This window comes from Stegostoma tigrinum, chromosome 30 (assembly GCF_030684315.1).
Source record: "Stegostoma tigrinum isolate sSteTig4 chromosome 30, sSteTig4.hap1, whole genome shotgun sequence".
Classification (NCBI taxonomy): Eukaryota; Metazoa; Chordata; class Chondrichthyes; order Orectolobiformes; family Stegostomatidae; genus Stegostoma; species Stegostoma tigrinum.
In genome coordinates, this window is record NC_081383.1 from 14,837,394 (window position 1) to 14,862,050 (window position 24,657).

At 39.1% G+C, this 24,657-nt stretch overlaps 1 protein-coding gene across 1 annotated transcript in view; it reads left to right on the forward strand.

Moving 5' to 3' along the window:
• Positions 1 to 22,245, forward strand: part of fgf22 (fibroblast growth factor 22) — a 142,227-nt gene extending 119,982 nt beyond the window's left edge. Inside the window, exons 4-5 of the mRNA XM_048559446.1 lie at positions 13,785 to 13,888; positions 21,098 to 22,245. Coding sequence (XP_048415403.1) covers positions 13,785 to 13,888; positions 21,098 to 21,292 — 299 coding nt within the window. The 3' untranslated portion in view covers positions 21,293 to 22,245. The remainder of the gene's footprint in view (positions 1 to 13,784; positions 13,889 to 21,097) is intronic.
• Positions 22,246 to 24,657: the final 2,412 nt, after the last annotated feature.

The following is a 24,657-nucleotide window of genomic DNA, read 5'->3' on the forward strand; positions in this document are numbered from 1 at the left end:
TCTAGGCTTGGGCTGACAAGTGGCAAATAACATATGTGCCACACATAAGAGCCAAGCAAGAGAATCTAACCATTGACTATTGACATTGAATGGCAATACCATCACTGAATCCCCCAATGTTAACATCCTGGGGTGATAATTGATCAGAACATGAACTGGATCAGCTGTCAGAGGCTAGGAATTCTGCAACAGTTATCTCACCTGTATCCCCAGTGCCTTTTCAGCATTCACTAGGTACAAGTCAGGAGTTTATTGAAATAAACTACACTTGCCTGGATGAGTGCAGCTTCAACAACATTCAGCACAAAACAATCTGGTTGTTAATACATCTACAAACAGTCACTCTTTTAAACACTAGATACTCCGTTACAGCAATATGCACCATCTACAAGATGCACTTCAGTAACTCACCTAGAATCCTTTGACAACATCTTACAAAGCCATAAGCTCGACCACCTAGAAGGACCAGGATTGGAGATGTATCAGAATATCAGCATTTGCAAGTTCCCCTCCAAGCTCATACAATCCTGACTGAGTCAAAATCTTGGAACTCACTCTCTAACAGCATCATGGGTCTACTTACAGCAAATGTATTCTCCACACAGTTCCATTTTTCTTTAAGTTGTAAAAAAGAAGCTACTAATTCAAAAGCTGAGTATATATTTCCAAATAAATATCTGAAGTCCTTACCAAACAAATCGAAAAATATTGTTGCAAAGCCAGTCAATGCAATGAAATACATTGAAACTTTTCATCCTTCACCATAAGATGTCCAAGCAAAAAAAAATTCCTTTGAGAATTATTGGGAAACTGCCATGTAACTGTTAATGATTTAATCAAAAAGTATTAAAGGTAGTGGCAAAGAAAATTGACGATGCCCAGATAAGTATTTAATATAGGAATTGTAAAAAGAACCTGGAGAAAGTCAAATGTAATGCCAGTTTCTAAAATGAAGCAGAAGGATGCCCAAGGAAATCATCAGTGAAATACAAATCACGCTGCAGAAAATGATCTTAATAATATAATGAGACATCAGTATACAAACGCCTTAATTATAAGGAAAAGTGGAGCTGAGTTTTATTCTGTTGATATTTATGTGAGACATTCTGGCACTGGGGATCTTTGGAATAAAAGTAACTGTTCAGCAACATCTATAAATTAGTTATTAAAAGAAGGGCAAGGACCGCATATATATGGAAACATAGCCATTTGCTGGTTCCCCTCTAAACCACACATCATCCTGACTTGAAACCCTATTTCCATCCCTTCTGTGTTGCTGGGTTTAAACCTTGGCATTCACTCCACCCCAGAGTTCTGTGGGTCGACAAATTTAGTTAGAAATCATGAGGAACATGAACAGAATGAATAGCCAAGGTCTTTTTCCCAGGGTAGGGGAGTCCAGAACTATAGGGTGTTGGTTTAAGGTGAGAGGGGAAAGACCCAAGGGGTAACTTTTTCATGCAGAGGATGGTGTATGTATGAAATGAGCTTCCAAAGTGGTGGAGATTGGTACAATTACAACATTTAAAGGCATTTGAATGTGTACATGTATAGGAAGGGTTTACAGAGATATGGGCCAAAGGCTGACAAATGGGACTAGATTTATTTAGAATATCTGGTCAGCATGAAAAAGTTGGGCCATAGGGTTTCTTTGCATGTTGTGCAACTCTATGACTCTACCTGAGCACCAAAATCACCCTCAATCCTGTGGGACTGCTTACAAAGAAGAAAATGTCATTGGATGAAAGAATAAATAAAAATAGAAATCACAGAGACTATAACGGAGTCAGAAATTGGTGAAGACATGGAGCTGAGTGTTGTCAGTTCATCAGATTTCTGCAGAAGATGCCGGATCAGGACTGCATTGAGCTGGGTACGATAAGCCAAGGATAGATTCCCAAATGAATTCTTGGAAAGAGCAACCATTGCTAAAGAAATAATATGTAAATACTGAATGAAAATAATGTGTTTTTAAACTGCATGCACGATCGGATAGGAAAGAATGCATGTAAGTCAGGTTACCATCAAACTGGTCACAGGACGAGAGATTTTGTTGTAAAACAATGATATAAAAAGTATTTAAGACTCTAGAAAGTTTGAAGGGGATGAACAGGATAGTAAAATTTGGTCAGAATCACTGGCTTTCATCTGTGAGCTCAGTTTGGGTTGTTTCAGAACAGTGGCAGCGGCTGCAAATCTGTTTGTGAGTGTCAAACAGGGAGCTGCTGCAATGATAGACACAGATTTGAGGGGCAACAACAAAAATGCTTGGAGAAGAAAGGTGGACTAAAGGCTTTAAAGCACAGTGGGCAGCAGTTCGGAGAGGGGAGGAGTTAAAAGTGATAGTGTGTTCAATAAAAATTCCTCTAAATCACTGTGGGCACTAATCATGCTCATTAGCTGCACAGCGTTGGAGAAAATAGGACCTCAGTACAAATACATTGATCAATGCTATTTAAATCATTGCCTTTTAGATCAAATGTAACTTATGAATCTAGACATTCTAGCTCATGAGGCCCATGTAAATTCAATTCTGTTTGCCTTTAAGTTTCATGCTGTTTAAATTTCATGTTTATAAAGTTTAGGAAAGGTATTTTTCAGTGCTGTTTTTTCATTGGCAGATGAATTCTAAATTAAAACATGAAAATCTCTTCTTGTCTGTAGTCTGAAATATGTTCCAATATTGGGTAAATAACAATTTTACAGATGGTTCCCACGTAGTTTAATCGTGATGATAAATGCTTGGATATTCCAAAAATAAATGTACATTAAATGCCATTTTCACTACATCATTCATCATTCCCTAAGCGTGAAAATAATTGCATTTTCAAGAAAAGCTTCCAGTGCTCTTTTTGCCTTTACAACAGAGTTTAAAGTGTCCTGTATTTTCCAGAATATCCACAATGATAAGCATCTGGCATAAAGCCATATTAACATATTAAAAAAAACAAGTACATAGAAATGAGGTTAGATCTGTAACCACATGTCTGGTTCAGCTGATTCTGGTAAGTGACTTCAGTTTAATTTCTCAGCTATCGATACCATCTGTAACAAATCTATCCCCGCAATCTTCTTCAGGTTCCTTCCTCAAACTGAGTGCTGGATGAACTGTTACAGCAGTTTTGTGACTAGATTTCATTACTAACTATGAGATGAAATTTGGTCAGGTTCCAATCTTCTCCAGTAGTATAGCTGCATTAAATTTACAATAGCCTAAATTCCAATGCTGTGAAAAAGAGTTACTCAAAATTTACGATCTTCCTGAGACTAAGAATTGGAGGAAATCTGCATATAGGCATTTATAATATCAATACACTTAATAACCAAGATAATTCTTTCACTAGTTAGTTCACAATAGTGACCTCCCAGGTAGGCAATTTGAAGCAAAGGTGCACCACTTCCACAGCACCACCCCTTGGCACATGCCAGAGGTATAAAATTGTGAAATTCAGCTCCTGGTTTCTCACATGGAAGTTTATAGACTAGGATTATGCATTTTGCAATGATATATCTTTGGCATATGCCAGGAGCAGGCACAATGAAGTACTTATTCAAAGTAACCCTTGTAGATATGTAACTAATTGTTCTTTGGTGCCTGATTTTCTAAAAAAAACGCAAATCACTATGTAATACCATGGACTTGGTGAGGCAGTCAGAGTGATACATCACAACATGTCTTAGAATTAAAGGCAAAGCTTTTCCAAGCACTGAGAGCTTCGTGCTGACACTAAGGACTGAAACCTAAATGATAAAAGCGACATCTGCGGAAGAGATCACGGGAAGGGGGCAGTATCCATTTGTTCTTTGCTCTGATATTGCACCTCAAAATAGCTTCAGAACTGGTAATAAAAGCAGCTGCAAATTCTTATTCAACTTTGTGTTATGTAAGTAAATTGGTACAATTTTGAAGTGCTGTTGTTTCCCACATTATGTTCAAACACATTTTAAAAGACTGCAGTGGCATTATCCACTTTGCTCTACTGTGAAGGTTTAGTGAAATAAAGATTAACGTCATTTTTGTGTGCCAAAATGTGAAACGAGAGTTCCGTTTGATGATCACTAGTGTAAAGTAGTTAGGAATATTTTTCTGCTGCAATTGCTTACTTTATCTTCCAAAGGGCGGGCTAGTGCAGAAAGGGTTACAAAGTTAGGTTTGCTGTAGCAGACAGCTTCTTCTCCCCATGCTGCTCACCTCCCCAACCCCCCAACCCAACCCAAAGAAAAATCCAAGGGGTGAAGAGAAGCTTTTGTTCACATTTAACTGTGACAGATCACCACTACAGGGCTAGAATGAGAAAGGCGTGTTGAAATGGGAAGGTAGACCTTAAGCCTACACAAGTGCAGCCAGCATGGGGCACAGAGTCTCAGATCAAAGGTGCTAGTCACGGTCATTAGCTGCAAATGCAGAGTCAACATGAAAAGATGTCTTAGAAGCAGGCCCTCTCCATTTATAACTGAGCAAACTGTGAAATAATTGAAAAGGTATGTCAATCAGAGGAAGGCCATGGTGGGATTTGATGAGTTCCCATGCAGTATTGTACTAGCCGGGCTGTGGTGATGGGGCCGGCACAGGAAAAGCTTACTAAAGCCTTAGAAGACTTTGGGTCTACCCTTTAATCTGTACAATTAATAAGCCTTTTACTCTTTTTTGTACACTCATTGAATATAACTGGGAGCTATTGTTGAAGCCACTCTCAGGTGAGCACTTTGGGGTCAAAAAGGAGCCTTGTCAGAGCTTTATTCTATAGACCACACAGTATTTTAAAGCTGACAAAAGGCTCTGTCAGGCCATCAGGTCAGGGATGGTTGATTGATCTTATACCCAGTCTTTTTTTTCAACAAGGCCTGTTTCCTTTTGGTTGAAGCGGAGTCACTCTTATGTTTCGAACATGTTACAGCTTTTATTTCAAAGCCCAGAACATTTAACTAGTTTCTTCTCAGCACACACAAGCCTAAATGCATCCTGACAAAGTGTCCTGAAGTGTCTTTGTATTCCATCATTAAACAGCTGAAGAGCATCAGAGAGAAATGGAGTTGAAAGACTTAAATATTCCACATATACAGTAACTAGAAGACAAGGTTTCAAATATTTTAAACATTTTATTTTGAGGCTAAATACAGCTTAGAATTTAAATTAAATTATACAGGAGTGAGATAGCTATTTCTGAATAAAGCTTTGAAATTTGGAAAATCTTTGAACAAAATGTGGCTGATAGCTCTACTTAATTACATTATTACCATCACTGATCTATCAGAAAAGGATCATGGTGTACAATTGCAAGGATATCAGGAAAAAACTACACAATATCCATGGTCTATCATAACACAAACAGAATTTGACTTATTTTCAGCTGCTGTAAATGATTGAGCGTAATTACAGACGGACAGAATCACAAAATGTGATTCCTGAAACCACAAGATGAAATCCTGGAATCCCAGGCAATAAAATGGAATTAAACCTATTCATTTGCGGTCAGAGAGTGGCCCTGGCAATAATGGAAGTGTAACATGCACCAGAGACAGATGGCTGGCAGCAATTAAGTTACTGTACAGACTTCTTTATTGCAGAAGGATTTCCTCCAGTTCCTTTGTGTTATCAATATCAAAAAAAACAGCAAGTGTAATTGCTCTAATCATTATTTCTAATGGGATTGTAAACATGTTCTTTCAGATTGCTATCATGAGTTTGGGTGGAAATGAGGTGCAGAGGAAATTTACCCACTATGTTTATGGTACTAAAATAGAGTGACAAGAGGAAATCCTTTTTTCTTTTATTTATATTAGGTGATAGAGCTATGGAGTTTGGTGGAAGCAGTGCTTATAGGCAAAAGAAAGACAATAAACAGAATGCAAATGCTAAACTGTTATGAATATATCAGGTTGTTATCCTAATATAATTTAGGAAAATATGTTTTGAATTGTGTGCAATAACTTTATCAAGGTCATCTTACTTTGTAGCCAAAATCATTAATTTACAATGCATTGTTGCTATGCAACAAAGAGTTCTAGGGTTCTCGTGAGGTATACGTTAGAATAGGATTGACAAAAACAATTAATGAAGGAACAAGGTAAGAGCATGGGCCTTCACCTTAACTCTATGTCCCCTGTGTTTGCACAAGACATGTTAAATTTCATTGCAGTCACGCAGTTGCAGATGAAATATTGAACTGATTTCCAACCAGCAGTGACGTTTGTGGGGAAGTCATGGGCTTACAGTACCCCTTTTGGCAACTATTCACTAAAATAGTTTGAGAATCAGTCACTGAAGACTTATAATTATCCAAACAAAGCCTCCAGTGGACACTGCTGAGCATCGAAACTCCACCAACTGGGCAATCTGCACTAACTAACATTCACTGAACAACTTTTGTTCTACTCCTCTCTGTGGGCAGTTGGTGCCTGGTAATTATTCTTAGACTGTGAACAAAACTGGAAGCTCAAGAGCAATTCTGTTAGCACACTGTCTTTACTCCAGCATAAAAAGTGTTGGTAAGACATAAATAAGCCAGCCAGACTGGATAACTCAAGACTCTAGGCTCCTAGTCTGGATTCCATTTGCAGATCCCACTGGATAATAACGTGGAAAGTAAACTAATTTCCCTATTGCTGATTGCTAAGTAACAATGCTTGCTGGAAAGTATACATGTGTGGCTGTGTATGTACATTACAGGAGGGCAAATTAAACATGGTTGGAACATCCTTAACAAATCTGCAGCATCTGAATAGCCTCTAACAATTGTCATCTAAGAAGAATAACTACTTGGCCATGATATCAGTTGATACCAACTTCTAATAGTTCTCCAGGAACAAGCAATGCTTCCAGATGGCAAAGAGAAAGGAGAAAAAAATGATAAAAATAGTTAAAAGCTGGTGTATCATCACTATTACTTCAACTACACTCATTGAACCCAGGCCTTTACTTAAATTGCTGAGACAAAATATATAATTTCATGAATTGAAATTCTATCTTTCCAGTAATGAGTAATGTAAATCAATGATTAATTTTTTCAATGATTCTTCTGAGAAACAGTAACAGAAACTGGAGAGGAATATTAAAATTACCTAGAGTCCTGCTTTCATCAGTCACAATTTTTTTTTACATCCATTTACAAAATTATTACTGTATCAGTGTGGCAAGAACAGTTCTATCACTGCAGTGTTCTGTTCTCTCTCCCCGTCCGAATACATGGAGCTCATCTCAATTTTTCAGAGGGCTGAAAGGCAGCATTCAAAGCTGAAGGCTTGGCCTTGGGATCGTACAAAACTTCTTGCTCTGCTATGCTCACAATAAAAACTCTTACTCAATTCAAATCATTTAAACAATGTCCCTCAGTATTTATTTTTGCCAATTGCTAACATAGTTCATGTGCTTAATTTTAGTTACCCGATTGTAAGAACTGCTGCAAGCAGCTCATGTCAACAGGCAGCCTTTGAAATAAGGTGAAGGCCAATAAAATGGTATCCTTCACATTGATTTACAAATTATTAAAAATTCGGACTATTTCACTCAGTTCCCTATCTTGCCACTGTCAAGTGGAAGCTTTTTCATGGTTCTTTTTTTCAATATGATACTTATAAAAATAATCATATTATTTCACCTGTTTTTGTCTCTGTGACTCCAAGGGCTGCAAAGTGAGCTCCAGACAGCAGTGTTTGACTTCATATTGTCTCCATTTTCCCTTTATTGTACTGATGCACAACACCAATCCACAAAGTAGTGCTGTAGACTCTTGCAAAGGTGCAAAAAAATGCTTGGAATCAATCAGAGATAGTAGGAACTGAAAGTGCTGGAGTCAGAAATATCACGGTGTGGAGCTGAAGGAACACAGCAGCCCAGGCAGCATCAGAGGGGCAAGAAAGTTAACGTTTCAGGTCCCAACCCGAAATGTCAACTTTCCTGCTCCTCTGATGCTGCCTGGGCTGCCGTGTCCCCCCAGCTCCACACTGTGTTACATCTGCTTAAAATCAATGGTCTTTTGCCTCATTTGTGAACTGATCAAAACCTGAAAATTTCAAATCTTCTCATGTTGGATCTATTCAATGTGTGAAGGCAGCTTTTATAAATATATTGCCACCCTAAGATTGCTGGCTTCTCCTTAACGTGAGATGTTAACCCTGGCGCTAGCCCTATTGCTGTAAATTTATACTCCCAATGCAAAGAGAGTGAACAATCTTTCTCCTGGTTATATAGATGGGAGCACCTAGCTTCTCAAAACTTTCCTGAAAACTTTGTTTCAAGTTATAAACTATGAGCACCCGTAAACCCATAATTGAATGCTCTGAGACAATGTCACATTGCTACAAAATGGTTAAATTTAGTATGAGTTATATTCAGAATAGAATTCTTCCACACCTGTCTGAGAAGTACCATGAACCCCAATCTCGGTTACAGAGTATCTGATTTTACACTTTAAAGATCTTGATTCAAGTTATATTATTGGAATTTATTGGAGATGATGAGTGATGAATAATGTCCCAGCCTGACACGCGAACCTTTTCAGATTTGATTGCTTTAGGAAAGTGCCATATAAAATAGCATCATCTAACCTGTGGCAACAAGATTGTAGATACCAAAAGACTCAACACATTGACAGTTGCAGGGAGATACAACTTAAAAATGCATAACAAGGTGATGATAGGTCATCAGATTATGCAAGTGGCATGTCTTCACCCCCAGTTCGTTTTGGAAACCAAGTTTGTTTTGATGCTGGTTCTATTATATGACAAACTGTCAGTTATTTTGTATATAAATACATGTAACTTCCCCTAGAGTTACTTCCATGGGCGTAGCAACTTAAGCTCCTGTAGCCCTCATGTTTTCAATAGTAAGATATCAGCTGGTAGATAATTGTCCTTTACAGCTAAGATAAAATGTTCTGATGATTTTTTGACTTAATGATACATTGAAATTAACAAACACATCTTTTTGCAAATCGATTGCACTCTTTGTAAAAGTGATTATCTGATTTTAACATTTCACATTGAGCCTGACACCATCCTGACTGGTGCACCCGTAGCAACTGATGTCTCTGATCAATTTTGCTATGGTTGTGCATTGCATTGTTTAAATCCAAAAAAAAACTTTAATCATGTGAATTCTGACTTTGAATCCAAGGTGGCTATTGAACCACTGGACTGGAGGTTTGCTTTGGTTAGAAGATGGGCAGCTGGGAAAATTCTTGCAGGAGTGTTGCCTGACATGTTACCTCAGCAGGATGTTTCTGCAGGTCAATTCTCAGTGAGGATGGTTTCCTGCCCAATGGTGCTAGGCAGGCCATTTGGGGACAGGTAAGGAGGTTGCCTAGATTTTCATGACCAATAGCTATTCTGCCAGGGTACCAGTAAGTGGTTGACATCCATCACAACAATTAAGATCTGTACATCATCAAGGAGCCATGTACACTGCAACTACAGGCTGCCTATCGTGGTAGTCCAAAATATCGGACACCAACCATTTCCTTCCTCCATGAATGAGCTGCATAAATGCAAATGTCAGAGCTTTATCCATTCAATCCTTCATTCTGGGGAGCTTCCATGGGCACTTTTGCATACCCTCGTTGCTACTGTCATGGTGTTTGGATCAAATGATATGTTTCTGTTGCTCTGCTGTGTAATCCAATGATATTTCACACGTAAAAACTGTAGATTCTCTCAGTAGCTCAGAAATATCAGACAGAGCATGTGTGGCAGCTTTATGGAGCAGAAATTTTCTGGTGTTAACCCTGGGTCTGTATTGAGCTCCTCCATCTCAACAGGTAGCTGTAAGGTAGCTACAACTGTCCTCCTCATTGCTGGATTACACAGGACAAGATCAGCTAAGGTTGTATTTCTAATCTAGAGGCCTCTGCTAGGAGTGCAGTATATGGATGCCTGGTGAGGTCGGATTTGTGTGGGCTGCTCCTGTCTTCAAATAGGCTGTTAGCATTCATGATCAGTGTTTCCACATGACTAATGGCCATTCAGTCCAGGCAGCAGTGGCTGGCTGATATCCATTGAAACAACAGCGAGCTGTGCTTTATCAAGGAGTCATTGTTAACTGCCACTAGGGTGGCCAGTGATGGAGGTTGAAATATCAAATACAAATCACATCCTTGCCCATCAACTAGAGGGAGATGGGAGCATAGCGGTAAACCTCAGGACTAGCAATTGGGAAATTCAGACTAACGTTCTGTGGACATGGACTAAAGCCCAGCTCTACCATTTAAATTGAATAAATGAAACCTGAAATTAAAAGTGTATCAATGTGGACTTCACAAACTTGAAAATCTCCCCTTCCCCCACTGCATCCCAAAACCAGCCCAGTTCTTCCCCTCCCCCCACTGTATCACAAAACCAGCCCAGCTCGACCCCTCCCCCCACTGCATCCCAAAACCAGCCCAGCCTGTCTCCGCTTCCCTAACCTGTTCTTCCTCTCACCCATCCCTTCCTCCCACCTCAAGCCACACCTCCATTTCCTACCTACCAACTCATCCCGCCTCCTTGACCTGTCCGCCTTCCCTGGATTGACCTATCCCCTCCCTACCTCCTCACCTATGCTGTCCTCTCTACCTATCTTCTTTTCTCTCCATCTTCGGTCCGCCTCCCCCTCTCTCCCTATTTATTCCAGTTCCCTCTCCCCATCCCCCTCTCTGATGAAGGGTCTAGGCCCGAAACGTCAACTTTTGTGCTCTTGAGATGCTGCTTGGCCTGCTGTGTTCATCCAGCTCCACACTTTGTTATCTTAGATTAAAAGCTTGTCTCAGTAATGGTGACCATTAAACTGTCATTGATTAATGTAATAACCTATGTGTTTCACTAATGCCTTTTTAGAAAAAGAAATCTATTGCTTTTACCAATGTGGCTGACATAGATACCTTCAAATCCAAAGCAATGTTGTTTCCTCTTCATTGGTCTCTGAAATTGCCTGGGAAGCCATTCAATTTAAGGGCAATTAGAGATGAACAATCAATGTTGGCCATGCCAGCAATGCCAGAAAACAAAAGTGAAACTTGGAAATAACGGTATTGGTTGAAACTAAAGATCCACATTAAAAGATGCAAGATAACTTCAAATCAGTTCTGTAATTTCTACATTGTAGTGGCTTCTCCAAAAGAATAAGTTGTTTTTTTAAAGCTCCCACATATGCGCACATGCAAAAAATAGCTACAAGGCTAATGTAGAATTACTTTCCCTGGGTACACTCTAACCTGGAAATGAATTGAAAGGAATAACTAATACAAAAATAGGTGCTGGAAATCTGAAATAAGAACAATAAAAAAAAGACTCAGCAGGTCAAACAGTGTCAGTGACCTTTTACTTGAATGTTTGCCCGGAACAAAAAAACAATAAAATTAGAAAATGGCACATATTAGTCTGACTCATCTTGTATATTTCAAGAGGAGGTACGGTTCATCTAATATGTTCCTTCCCAAATATTAATGTCTTTTTTACTGGCATTTTCCACTGTATTGTGTAATATTCTTGTTCTGGTTGTATTGCCAAAGAATACTTACAGAGTCTGCTGAGGAATGAGGGAAACATTAACTTTATTTCAGAAATATCTTACTGTGGATTTGTCTTGCCACAGGGATGCAAGAGAGAGTAAAATCATATCATATTGCATTGCTTCTTAAGGTGATGTATACCATGTCTCCTTTTATAACACAATCAGATTGAACCCCTCAAACTACAATTTGGAGTGATTTTATAGAATAGAAACAATTTGTTAAGTTTGCAATGTTTGCTTTGGAGCCACTGTTAATGCTGAAGCAAGATGCTGGTTGTTTTAGAAAATGTGTTCTGTGATTTTGATCACAGTTCTCAGAGGACTGGATAGCCACATCTTTATCCCTGCAGACTTTATAATGGATAACAGGATTTGTTGTTAATAATATATTTTTCACCCAATTTTTTTTTCCTTTTTTTCATGGAACGCTGTGTCACTGTTGGTGATACTTAAGGATATCAACTACTTGGATACTTTAAAGCTGAGGATTGTTGTATTATCAAATTAAATTGTAACTACTGTCTGATTCAGCATCAACCAGAACAATATCATAGGTTAAACTTATGCTGAAAGCTTCACTGACACATCCATCTACAAATGGCCAAGAATGTTTTCCATACTACATGAAAACTGGTGTGTGGATCTCACATCTGCCATCTTTCAGTCATTGAATTTGAAACAATTTGATTGAAGAGGCAAATTTATCTTTTTTGAAATAATTGCCTGAGAGGTTATTGTAGAAACAAATTGAGTTCCACTCAATGAGATTTACCCCCCCCCCCCCCCACCATACGCTCCTGTGCAAGGTGGGAATGGTGCAGTTGAGACTGAGGAGGGATTTAAGGGTGAGAGTGAGTTGAGAGTGAGTGGGGAATCTTGCACCATTCCTACAGTGTTCCAGCGACAACATTTTAATTTGTCTAAGAGAACTGTATACTCTGCAGAGATAGTAGGAACTGCTGATGCTGGAGAATCTGAGATAACAAGGTGTGGAGCTGGATGAGCACAACAAGCCAAGCAGCATCAGAGGGGTCAGAAAGCTGACATTTCGTGTCTAGACCCTTCTAATGAAGAAGGATCTAGGCCTGAAACATCAGCTTTCCTGTTCCTCCGATGCTGTTTGTCCTGTTGTGCTCATCTAGCTCCACACCTTGTTATCTCTTGTATTCCCTGCAATTTGGTTTTACTTTACATGGAAATGATAGTCCTGTAATGGCTGAAGTTCTGGGGCACACCAGTGGCTAAACCGTGGCAAAGTCATGGAGTGGCCAGTAGAGGTCAAGGTATGTTTAAAAAAGTAATTTTCAGAATTATTCCAAGCTAGGAAGAGCAGGGGTGCTTCCCAGAGCTTCACAATGAGCCTATGAACTTTTCAGCCCATCTTGTCTCTACTCCATGTTAAAGTTAACTGCCAAATGCCCTTTGCAGCATCAACAATGAATGTGCAGAGACCATTTCCATCCGTTCTTACAGGCTCTCAATACTTTGCCCAGATATCACTTTGGTTAAAATTTTGTTTGAGCGTTCCTACTGAATTTCTAGGAGGTAAAAAAACAGTAAAACTTTTAAATAATCAACCTGATCTTACTTGACTTGTATACCCATAAAGGGAGCTCCAGTTTGGACCAGTACACGCACTTCCGAGCTAGTTTTCCTTCGTGCATTTTCAATTGGCCTTAAACCTTTGTTAAAATGAAAAACAATCTTTCAATACAGAGCCTGGGTTAATCAAATCAAGATGGAGCATTTAGTGTTTCTGTAGCTAACAATGCACATCTGAAAACACTCAGAATCTGTGTTACCAAACATGCAGGCGATCTATAGAAAAATGCCACATCTTACTCTACTCTTTGCCACATAAATTATTTCCATTGATTTTCATAGTCATGCTTGGGATGCCAGTCAAAAAGTATGAAAGCAAGGTTTCTATATTCCCTTTTAGTCAGAGAATTAAGGTTTAAATTTACAGATTTTTCTGAACAGGCAATGTTTGGATTAATTGGACCCTGAAAACTGACAGAACAACGTATGCAAAATTTAAGAAAGGACAATCTCAGTGCAGTGTGGCATGTTTAAGAGCAACTGGCAAAGCCCACATTGTTACTTCACTGTGTAAAGTATGGAATTAGGAAACTCTGTACGTTATACAAGAAATTAAGAAAATGCAACACATACTGTTGCAAAATTGTTTCGATCATGAATGTAAAAGTACATAGAATCATCACCATGCAACAATTTGAGATTATTGGATGTGGGGAGAAAAAAAAATACTACAAGACATTTTCTTTTGCATTTGCAGGTATAATGGAAATCAGGTCAGTCAATGTTGGAGTAGTCGCAATCAAAGCAGTCAACACTGGCTTTTATTTAGCCATGAACAAGAAGGGAAAGCTATACGGCACGGTAAGATTATACATTTAACACAATTTCACATCTTATTTAAAAGACTAAATCCTATAATTTCTCTTTAGAAACATCAGATTTAACATAACAGCTACTTAGGCCCAACCACTGAGTAGTGTGCTAGTGGTGATCCTGCCAAAGGCATTTCTCATCTGATGTGATTTAAATTGTAATTTGGCAATCTGTTGCCTGGTGTTGGGGTTCACAAAGTTTTCAAGAAAATAATCCCATCTCTAAGAACTTCCGGTCAATCAGAGATCAGCAGCTCTTCAGAACCTGCAGCACCACCAGGAACAGAGGACACTGTTGATACTGCAGTATACTCCAGGTGGAGGAACATCATTGAGCTTGAATAAATGAAGGACTTTTGTTCAGGGTCAGACTGGCCATCCAATGTTCAATGGTGGCATTGTGGTATGCAGTTGGGAGAGAATTGGCTTGGAAGTCCACTGCATTGTTTCCAAACACCTTGAAATTTCATGGCATCATTTCAAGCTTGTATGAGGAAACCTCCTGGAAACTCCCACCCAATCAGCACTCCTCCATATTGAACACTAGTTAGTGTTTGGCAGAACCCCCACTGTCAGAATTGGCCAAGTCTTCACGGACATATTTAGAAACCTAGGTGTTTAGCAGGTGGTGAAACAACCACCAAGAAACATAAACCCTACCCAAATACAGCCTCACCAATCTGTCACAGATTCACCCGTTCAAGATAGCATCAGTAGGAATGACCACTGCACAGTCAATGTGGAAACACTGAGAATATCCTCCACTGTGTTGCATGGCACTACCATCAAGCTAAATAGGATGGATCTCAAACAAACCTAGCAACCAAATCAAAACGGGACATCAATAAGGCACTGTAGATTTTCAGCAGCATCAGAATTGTACTCAAGCACAATCTATAAATTCATGGCCTGGCATAACCCCCTACTAATCAATTAACATCAAGCCAGGAGATCAAAAATAAAAACAGAAATTGCTAGAAAAGCTCAGCAGGTCCAGCATCTCTGGAGAGGAAGCAGAGTTAACACTTGGGATCTAGTGACATTTCTTTGGGACCGGCGGGTAAATCTTGGTTCCAGAAAGGCATTCCCGGAACAGCAGCAGGCTGTACCTAAAATTGAGGTGTATCAACCTGGTGAAGCTACAGCACCTGGCATCTTGCATACCAAACTACATAATTAACATGTAATATAGAGGACTAAGTGATCCCATAACCAACAGACTGCAGCTCTGCGATCCTGCCATACTGAAAAATGGCAGATGGAATTCAATCTGGATAAATGGGAGATATTGCGTTTTGGTGCAACAAACAAGGGTAGGATTTACACAATTAATAGTAGGGTCATGGGCAGTGTTGGAGAACAGAGGGACCTTGGGGTGTATGTACATAATTCTTTGGTGTTTGCAACACAAATCAACAGCATAGTTAAAAAGATGTTCGACACCCTTGCCTTCATTGCTCAGTCCTTTGCGTACAGGTGTTTGGAAGTCATGTTGAGGTTGTACAGGCCATTGGTGAGGCCTCTTCTGGAAAACTGTGTCCAGTTCTGGTCTCCCAGTTCTAGGAAGGATATTATCAAGGTGGAGGGGGTTCAGAAGAGATTTACCAGGATGTCGCTGGGTACAGAATGTTTGAGTTATAAAGAAAAGCTGAATAGGCTGGGACTTTTTTCACTGGAGCGTAGGAGGTTAAGAGGCAAAATGATAGAAATTTATAAAATAATGAAAGGTATAGATCGAGATAATGATAGTTGTCTTTTCCCTAAGATGACGGATTTCAAGACTAGGGGTCACATTTTTAAGGTGAGAGGAGAGAGACTGAAAAAAGATATAAGAGGTAAATGTTTTACACAGAGAATGGTTCACGTGTGGAATGAGCTTCCTGATGAAGTGGTGGATGTGGGTACAATTACAACAAAAACATTTGAAGAAGTGTAGGAATAGCAAATGTTTGGAGGGATATGGGCCAGGAGCAAGCTGGTGGTTTAGTTTAGAATTATGTTCGGCATGGACTGGTTGGACTGAAGGGTCTGTTTCTGTGCTGTATGATTCTATGAGTCAATAATTAAATAATTAAGAGGACACCTCCTCCAATACTCCCAATATGGGATCACTCAACAATGAGGAGCATAGTACATCAGTGTAAGATATTTTTCTCCATCTTCAGACACATGTACTGATTGTATCATCTGTCTACAGCTGCCATTTCTCAGCTAATTTGGTTCACTCCATGGGCTATCAAGAGCAGCTGAACACAACACTTCAGCCGCAGTAACGAAGGCTGTGCTCCAGCATTAACCCCATTTTTATCCAGGAAGTTCCAGTGTAGTTACTGCACTAGCAATAGTGTATAAAATTCCCCAGGTATGCCTTGTGCACAAAGAATAGGGCAAATATTGAAATTGCTAAGACAATTGTTGCTTCTGCAGACTTCTATTAATCATCAGCAAAGTGGTAGAAGTGGTCATCGGTAGTGCTCTCAAGTGTTACTTGTTTAGCAATAACGTGCTTGCTTTCAGTTGGGTTTCACCAGGACCCCCTCAGCTGTGGACTCCTATCATAGCCTTCATCCAAACATGGACAAAATATTTGATCTCCTGAGATGAGAGGAGAATAATTGCCCTCGACATCGAGGCAGCTTTTTGATGAGCCTGACATCAAGGAGTTCTAGCATTACTGGAGCCAATGAGAATCGGGGCAATAACTCTCCATTGATTGGAATATTACCTGGAACAAATGAAGGTAGTTGGACTTGTTGAGCATCCAACATCTCAGCTCCAAGACATTATTGCAGGAATTCCTCAGGGTAATATCCTTGGCTAACCCATCGTTTGCTGATTCATTAATGAACTTCTTTTCAATATAAGGTCGAGAGGATGCTCACTCTTGATCGAACAAGGTTCAGCAATATCTGTGAGTTCTCAGGTACTGATTCTAACCATTCACCCTTATAAGCAACTAGATTTCTATTGCTGAATTCCCCACTATCAATATCCTGGATTACTACAGACCCGAGATTGAATTGGGCCAGTGATATAAATATTTTGTCTATAGCAGTTGATCAGTGGCTAAGAATTCTGTGGTGACTATCCCTCCAATGCCTCTCTACAAGACACAAATCAGAATGCTTTGGAATACACACTCCAATGAGTGAATGGTACCACTCCAACAACACTTCACAAGGTCAAAACTATCCAGGGCAATACAACTTGCTTGATTGACATCCCATCCACCACCTTCAATGTTCAGTCACTTCACCACCAATGCTCCATGGCAGCAGTGTGTACCATCTACAAGATGCACTGCAACATCTCACTAAGGCTCCTCTGATAGCACCTTCCAAACTCTCAATCTATACCACCAAGACAGACAAGGGCACCTCATGGGAACACCATGAGCTGCAGTTTCCCCTGCAAACGACACATCGTCCTGACTATAACTATATCACCATTTCTTTACTGGTGCTGGCTGAAAATCCCAAAACTCCCTTCCTAACAGTATTGTGAGTGAACCTATACAATCATGGGGTGCAGCAGTTCAGGAAGGCAACTCATTGCCATCTTCACCAGGGCACGTACAAATGGGCAGTAACAGCAATGCCCACCTTCCATAAATTAGTAAAAATGCATCAATTTCCATTATGTTTCATTGACTAGTGATTGGAAAGAAATACATTGCATTTCTCTGCACTATCCATATTCAAAGAACATCACAAAGTCTTCACAGGCACTGAATTGTTTATGAAGTGTAACTAAAACAATCCCACAAACAAAGTCAATATTTGTTGTTTCTGCTGAGAGATGAATATTGGCTCAGGCACCTGAACATTGTACATTCACCTGAATTGGCAGATGGAAACTCGCTCTCCCCCAGCATAAAGGCACAAACCCTGCCTTACGTTCTCACTTTTCATAGGCCAGTTATTGCTAAAGTGTTACCTTTCTCTGAAATATGTTCAACTTTTGCTTTGAAATTGGAAATATGATCATGATTCTGTCATTTTTGGGCTGGTAACTTTGCTTAAATGGTGTGCCCCAAGTTTTGTGGACTTATTAACTGAAAAGGACAGGGATATCAGCCAATCCTAGCCCACATTATTTATTTACTAAGTACATAGCAGCTGTTAAAATAATGCATTCTGCTGAACCTCGCACTCGAAGCTGCATTTGAGTGGATTCTGATACCTGCCACTGATACAATGTTAAGTGTCATGAATTGCATCCTTGATAAGGGCAACAAAAGAACAAAACACAAAGGAAATGCATCAACTGGATCATCTTTCATAACCTGACACACAGTAAATTCCTATTTCACCACATGCTTCCATATCATGGTTACGGCTTTTGGTCTGGAGCACAATACACCAGACTATCCTGGAGACATCCTAGAAACATTTTACAAGCACTTGTTTTACCACACTAATTACCCAGTGAATTGGTTTATCTTTATTTTGGGCTGGGAATAGGTGGATGGATGGGGTGGGAGGGGGCTGCTGGGGGGGCGCGGGTAATGCAGAGCCAGCAGGATGTCAACATTTTCTGTGCTCGTCACTGACAAAATAGAATGCTTCCCATCTCAGGTGACCAACTTCAGTGGCCAAACCAGCGATTACTTAGCCAGCTACAAAGTGAACTATTCCCAGTTACAAGGGACTGCTCTGAACAAATTACAGTCCCATCAAAGTTAAATATATCGCCAGCAGGGCTGCCACCTTCTTTTGAAATGCTTCTTTCACTGTCTTTCAACAAAATGATTGAACGCCATCCTCCAGACAACATCTCTTTTGAGTGTTGTGCGGAGTTTCTCTTTTTGCATTGTAAACATCTGTGTACCTTCCTGATTGAATACCTTTAGGCACAACAGTCTTAAACCTTTTCGGAAGATTTTACGAGCAATTGTCTGTAACACAAATATTTGATTGCAGTATCAGCACACTAGAAGTTAGTATTAATTTCCTAAGTGAAATAACTCAAAAGTTCCTCACACTCTGAGTTGGTCAATTCTTTAACTTAAATTATACTTTGCAGGATTATTAAACATTTGAGGTTTTTAAGTATATAAACAAACAATATGTTATTCAAATGTTATATCATGACTCAGAATGGAATATCATGAATTTGAAGGGAAAACATTTCAGCCACAGTTATAAATAGACACCCTGGGCATAGATATTCTTGCTGATTGCTGGCATCATCAATTAAATGTTTTACTGTCTTAGACAGTGAATTAGGGAGTTATAATGTGGTAAAGAACATGGCCTCCTCACTGCCTTGCAGTGCTGTCCCAGCCAGACCAATGGAATGTAGCAATTGTAATTTTGATGTAAACTACTTGCCATTCTGAGCTCCTTACAATCTGCACCACTGTGAGCTGACCTTACGGAACCTGCAAAGATGAGTTCGATAACTCAACACTTTGAATTTCAATCCCTGTAATCCTCAAATTACGAAGTTGCATCTTTTCTTGCATCACTATCTTGCACTTTGCTCCAGACAATGATGTCAACTGTATCATAATTGGCTGAAATCTTCAGGTCATTGACCTTTTATCAGCCAGGTCGACTGAAGTTCAGTGCCTCTTGGCTGAAATACAATGAAAAATGATGGAGCAGGCACATCGACATCGCTTAAATGTTAGGAATGGAAAATTCTGTCAATGAGCTACACTGAAATGAATCAGTCGTTACTAATGATTTATAGACTAAAAGTTTTGCCAAAGGCTACACCACAGACCTGGAGAACTGGGCAGGCATTCCAATTTTTATTTTTCTGTTTTGCTAGTGGGAGAAGGGACTTGAAGTAGGATGGATAGATAGAGTGAATCTCATCATGTAAATGAGAGGGTGAGATGGTACAATCCATATTCGATTGACTTGCTTGTTATTTTCTAAAAATCTGTGTTAAGCTTCCCTTCCAAGGTGGTTGGAAACTCCTTTTGTGGAAATTAGTGGGAAAAGAAATGTTGGCAGTAGAGACGAAGGCCAGAAATTTCTTATAGTAATTCACAATAACATGCTGCATTTAAATAACAAAGTGTTTCTTTTACACATAAGGAAAGAAACTTCCAGCAATCCTTTCTATTATATGTATGCTGTCTCTGGTTGGGATTGAGATAACAGCAAAATACTGCAGGTGCTGAGATAAGAACAGGAAATGCTGGAAAAACTCAGCAGGTCTGGCAACAACTGTGGAGAGAGAAGTAGAGTCTAGTGATTTATCTTTGGAACTTAGCTGGGATTGAAATAATTTTGCTTACAAACTATAGGGACAGGTCACTTAGGACTGAGGTGAGGAGAAATTCTTCACCAAAAAGTGGTGACATTGTGGAATTCTCTGCCACAGAAAATGGTTGAGGCCAGAATAATAAGCATTTTCAAGAAGAGGTTAGATACAGTTCTTAGAGCTAAGGGGATAGAAGACTATGGGGAGGAAGCTGGAACAGAGTACTGAGTTGGATGATAAACCATGGTCATATTGAATGGCATATCAGGCCTAAAGGGCCTATTCTTTCATTGAATACTTGAATGCATAGAATCATAGTCTGACTGGAGGTATAGAAGAATGAGTGCGGAAAAACAACTTCTCATACATACCCCTACCTCTTTATCCACCCGCTGTTAAAATGGCATATTTATCAATCTACTCACACAGGGGAAAATGTGAATGCTTTTCAAATTGTAGGCAGTTAAAACACATCAGATTTATCTGGTGTTTTTCTCCATGAATGTTCATAAAACACTGAGTCTTTTCTCACTCCCTTGCCCATGCATACACACATTTGCATTTCTAAGCTGCATGTCTAAATTCCTTTTTTAAAGAAGTTATAGATTCTGCCCTGAAGTTTGTTTATGGCAAAGAATTCCACAATCAAGCACTTTCTGTGTAAATGAATTATCTCTAAGGCAGCCCTGTTATTTGAGCCCCACTATTAAATTCCTGCTGGCTAATTACTGGAAAGATTTTCCTCATTACAGTCACATTGGGCTACTGCATTGCAATTTCTAGTGGTCACCTTTGAGCTCCATTGGTACCATGCTGGGAAGAGGTTGGAAAGCCTCTCCCTCTGGGTAGTGCAGATGCACATTCAGGAAATAGTGGTAAATTTAAAAAATCATAAATTAGGAAAAGTGAAAAAAAGAGATAAAAATCACTGTTTGATAACATCCTCCAACTATTGATTGTCTTTTTGTTCCTTTTCTAGGAAGAGTACAACAACAATTGTAAGTTTAAAGAAAGGATAGAAGAGAATGGTTACAATACTTACGCCTCTCTGAAGTGGAAGCATAAAGGGCGGCAAATGTTCATCTCATTAAATGGGAAAGGATCCCCTCGCCGGGGACATAAAACAAGGAGAAAACATCTCTCAGCCCACTTTCTACCCATGATGGTGCCCTAGACACCAGCTTGTGCCCACATGCCCTGAATTGTGCATCATTACCAAGTCTTGCCATTTGACGCTGCAAAGAAAAAAGTGCACATTTCCTTTTTTTATTAATCATGGATCTCACATACAGAGCTATTTTCTCTGCATAAAGCTTGCGCAAGCAACAGAGCATTTACTGTTGTAAATATATGTTTTCTTGGGACCATTTGCAGCACCTCTTCATCAATATAACTGTAGGACTTCTGTAGAGAATAAGAAAACCTTCAGCCACAATAGACAGAAGAGAAAAAAAGCAGTAGCATTTAATATAACAATTTGTTTCTTTTTGAAATAAGGAAACCTGAAAGAAGCTTTTTTTTGGCTTAGAGCATGAACAATAACACTGACAATGCTATATGTGTGTCTGGGTTTGGCCGAGGGGCAAGGATAGAAAGGACAGAATAACTATTGAGCATCAATACCAAAGTTCGAAATTGTTGTAATGCACAGAAGACTATGCTCTAGTCCAAGAAAGACTGCATTTGTAATTTGCACCTGGTTTAGGGAGACAATGTACAAGCAAACCATTAATAGGCATCTTCCGTAAGTTCCTGACTGCATGACAATTTTGTATACACCACGGAAGATCCACACATGGGATGTCCAAACTGATTTATTGTGAGCACTGAAAAGATGGATTTGTGACTGTTTTTGTTACAGCTCAGTTGTGCTGCACAGCAAATGTTGGACAGGTTGATGATGCTGTAGGAAATGGTCGTATTTATGCAAATATAAATCATGGTGTTATTTGTAGGTTAATACAATCAGACATTTCATTGGAATGGAATGGATTTGCCAAACTACCAATATCACATCAGAACAGGGGAAGCTGGCTTTCATGTAATGTAACAACTCAATAAATCTCTTTCTTTCTTAGAAAGCCCAGTCAAGAGATGAATTTCTAAAGCTTTTGATGTGTTTCTTCAAGTGTTAAAACTCTTTTACAATATAGTGAATAAAGTGGTATCTTACTAATTACTAATTAATCTCGCAGTTTATGACATTATCTGAACCCCTTCATTGTGTATTCAACATATTGGTGAATTAATGCAATAAATATTGTCTAAAATCAAAGGCAGTTGCAAGCAAATATTCAGCACAGTCTCCTAGTGTGGTTAGGTTAATCAATTATTAATCTTCACTAACCGTTTAACTTCAAGCAACATATTTTCAAGTATCAGAGCTCTACTTATAACTTGTCTGATTAATGCCAAAGGAAATGTGGGGTTAATTATACAATGATACCCACAGCTCTGATACTGCCAACCAGATAAATCTAAATTTAAGTATAGCTTTGAACAAAATAGTTGAATACCTGTTGACAGTAAAGAAAGATAAAAGAAGACTGTAATTTGTATAGCAACATTAATCATCTTGGCCATAACAGACATGGCTCATTAGGTAACTCTCTCGTGTTGTGGGGTCAGTCCCATGAGAGCATTGAGCATTAAGTCTAGAATGTCACTCCAATACAGTTCTGAGGGAACGCTGCACAGTTGCATGTATAATATTTCAGGTGAGACTTTAAACTGGTTGACTGGATGCAGTTCCAACAACACTCAACAAGGTCACAGTATCCAGGACAAAGCAGCCTGCTTGATTGGCAAGCCATCACCACCTTCAATGTTCAGCTATGCATGCTGGCAACGGTGTGTACCATCTACAAGATGCACAGCAGTGTCTCACTAAGGGTCCTTCGACAGCACCTTCCAAAACCACAACCTCTAACATCTAGAAGGACAAGGTCAGCAAATACATGAGAATACTGCCACCTATAACGTCCCTTTCAAGTCACATATTATCCTGACTTGGAACTATACCAGTAATTCCTTTTCAAATACAGCATGATATACATGCATTTTCCTAACTTTTCACCACATATGCATATGTATATATGACTCACTTATCAATACCTTTTAAATAGATGCAAAAGATCAAACAGGAGATACTGGTAGTGTAAAGATGTCTGAGAATTTAAGAAATGGGAAGGCAATGGCCTAGTGGTATTGTCACTGGACCTGTTAACCCAGAGACCCAGATAATGTTCTGGGGACCTGGGTTCAAATCCCGCCACAGCAGATGGTGGAATTTGAATTCAATATCTGGAATTAAGAGTCTGATGATAACCATGAACCTATTGTCGATTGTTGGAAAAATCCATCTGGTTCACTAACGGCCTTTGGGGAAGGAAACTGCCATCCTCACCTGGTCTGACCTACATGTGACTCCAGACCCACAGCAATGTGGTTGACTCTTAACTGCTCTCTGGGCAATTAGGAATGGGCAATAAATGCTGCCTGGCCAGTTATGCCTCTCATTCCGTGAATGAATTAAGAAAGACATGTCCCCTCTTTGCGTTGCTTACTGACAATATTTTAAAATGGTGACAACTTCCACCCAAATCAGTGGTTCACATTTGTACTTGGTTATAAGTCAAACCTTGTTTTTGGAGGGATTTTGAGGGCTTAAAGGTGAACTTACACCTGACATCAATGGTATTGACATCAATGGTATTTCAACATGTATATTTGAATTTTTTTAACAAGTTTCCAAATGTTATTCATATCACTAATTCTATTCTTAGCCTTAGAAAGATTAGAAGATTCAGTCTGGAAGCAATTTAAATTATATTCAATAATTTTTATCTGAACCAACTTAATTAAAGGTTAACCATGGTAATTCTTACATGAAACAAACAAACAACACTTTGAATATTATGATATTTTATTACAAAGATAACAAATAACCTTAACTTATGACATTCAAGGTTATCATTTGAAATCCTCTTTCAACACTTCTCCATTCTTTAATCCCACAATATCTGTGTTATTTATCAATTATAATTAAAACGATAGGAAATCTTCACATACAAATCCAAACAAAATAAAGCATGTTAGACCATTTGGGAGGGGTTGCAGAAACCCTTGATATTTCCTTTCTCTGTGAAAATATTGCATGCTTTAATTTTATCAATTTTAGAACAGGTGAATGGTGTTTCATTTGCCAATTGGGATAAGCATATTTAAGGGAAAATCACTTTGCCTAGTTTATAGCTATGCTTTATGGGAAACACATTCTTGAATTTATTACTACTATATTATGGCATTTATTTAGTATGTGTAAAAGTATACGTTTTAAAGGTATGTCAGGCATATTGTGAAAAATAGGATTTGTTTTCAGATTGCAACATGCTACCATTTCATAACCTTTCATGCAACACTGATTGTCTATCATCCCTGTTTAAGGAGAGGACCTACACTGAATTTATTACCATCATTAAAGACCTTCTCTAACAGTGGGCTGAGTTTTACATAGGTGGGCTAAGTCTGAAGTGTGTC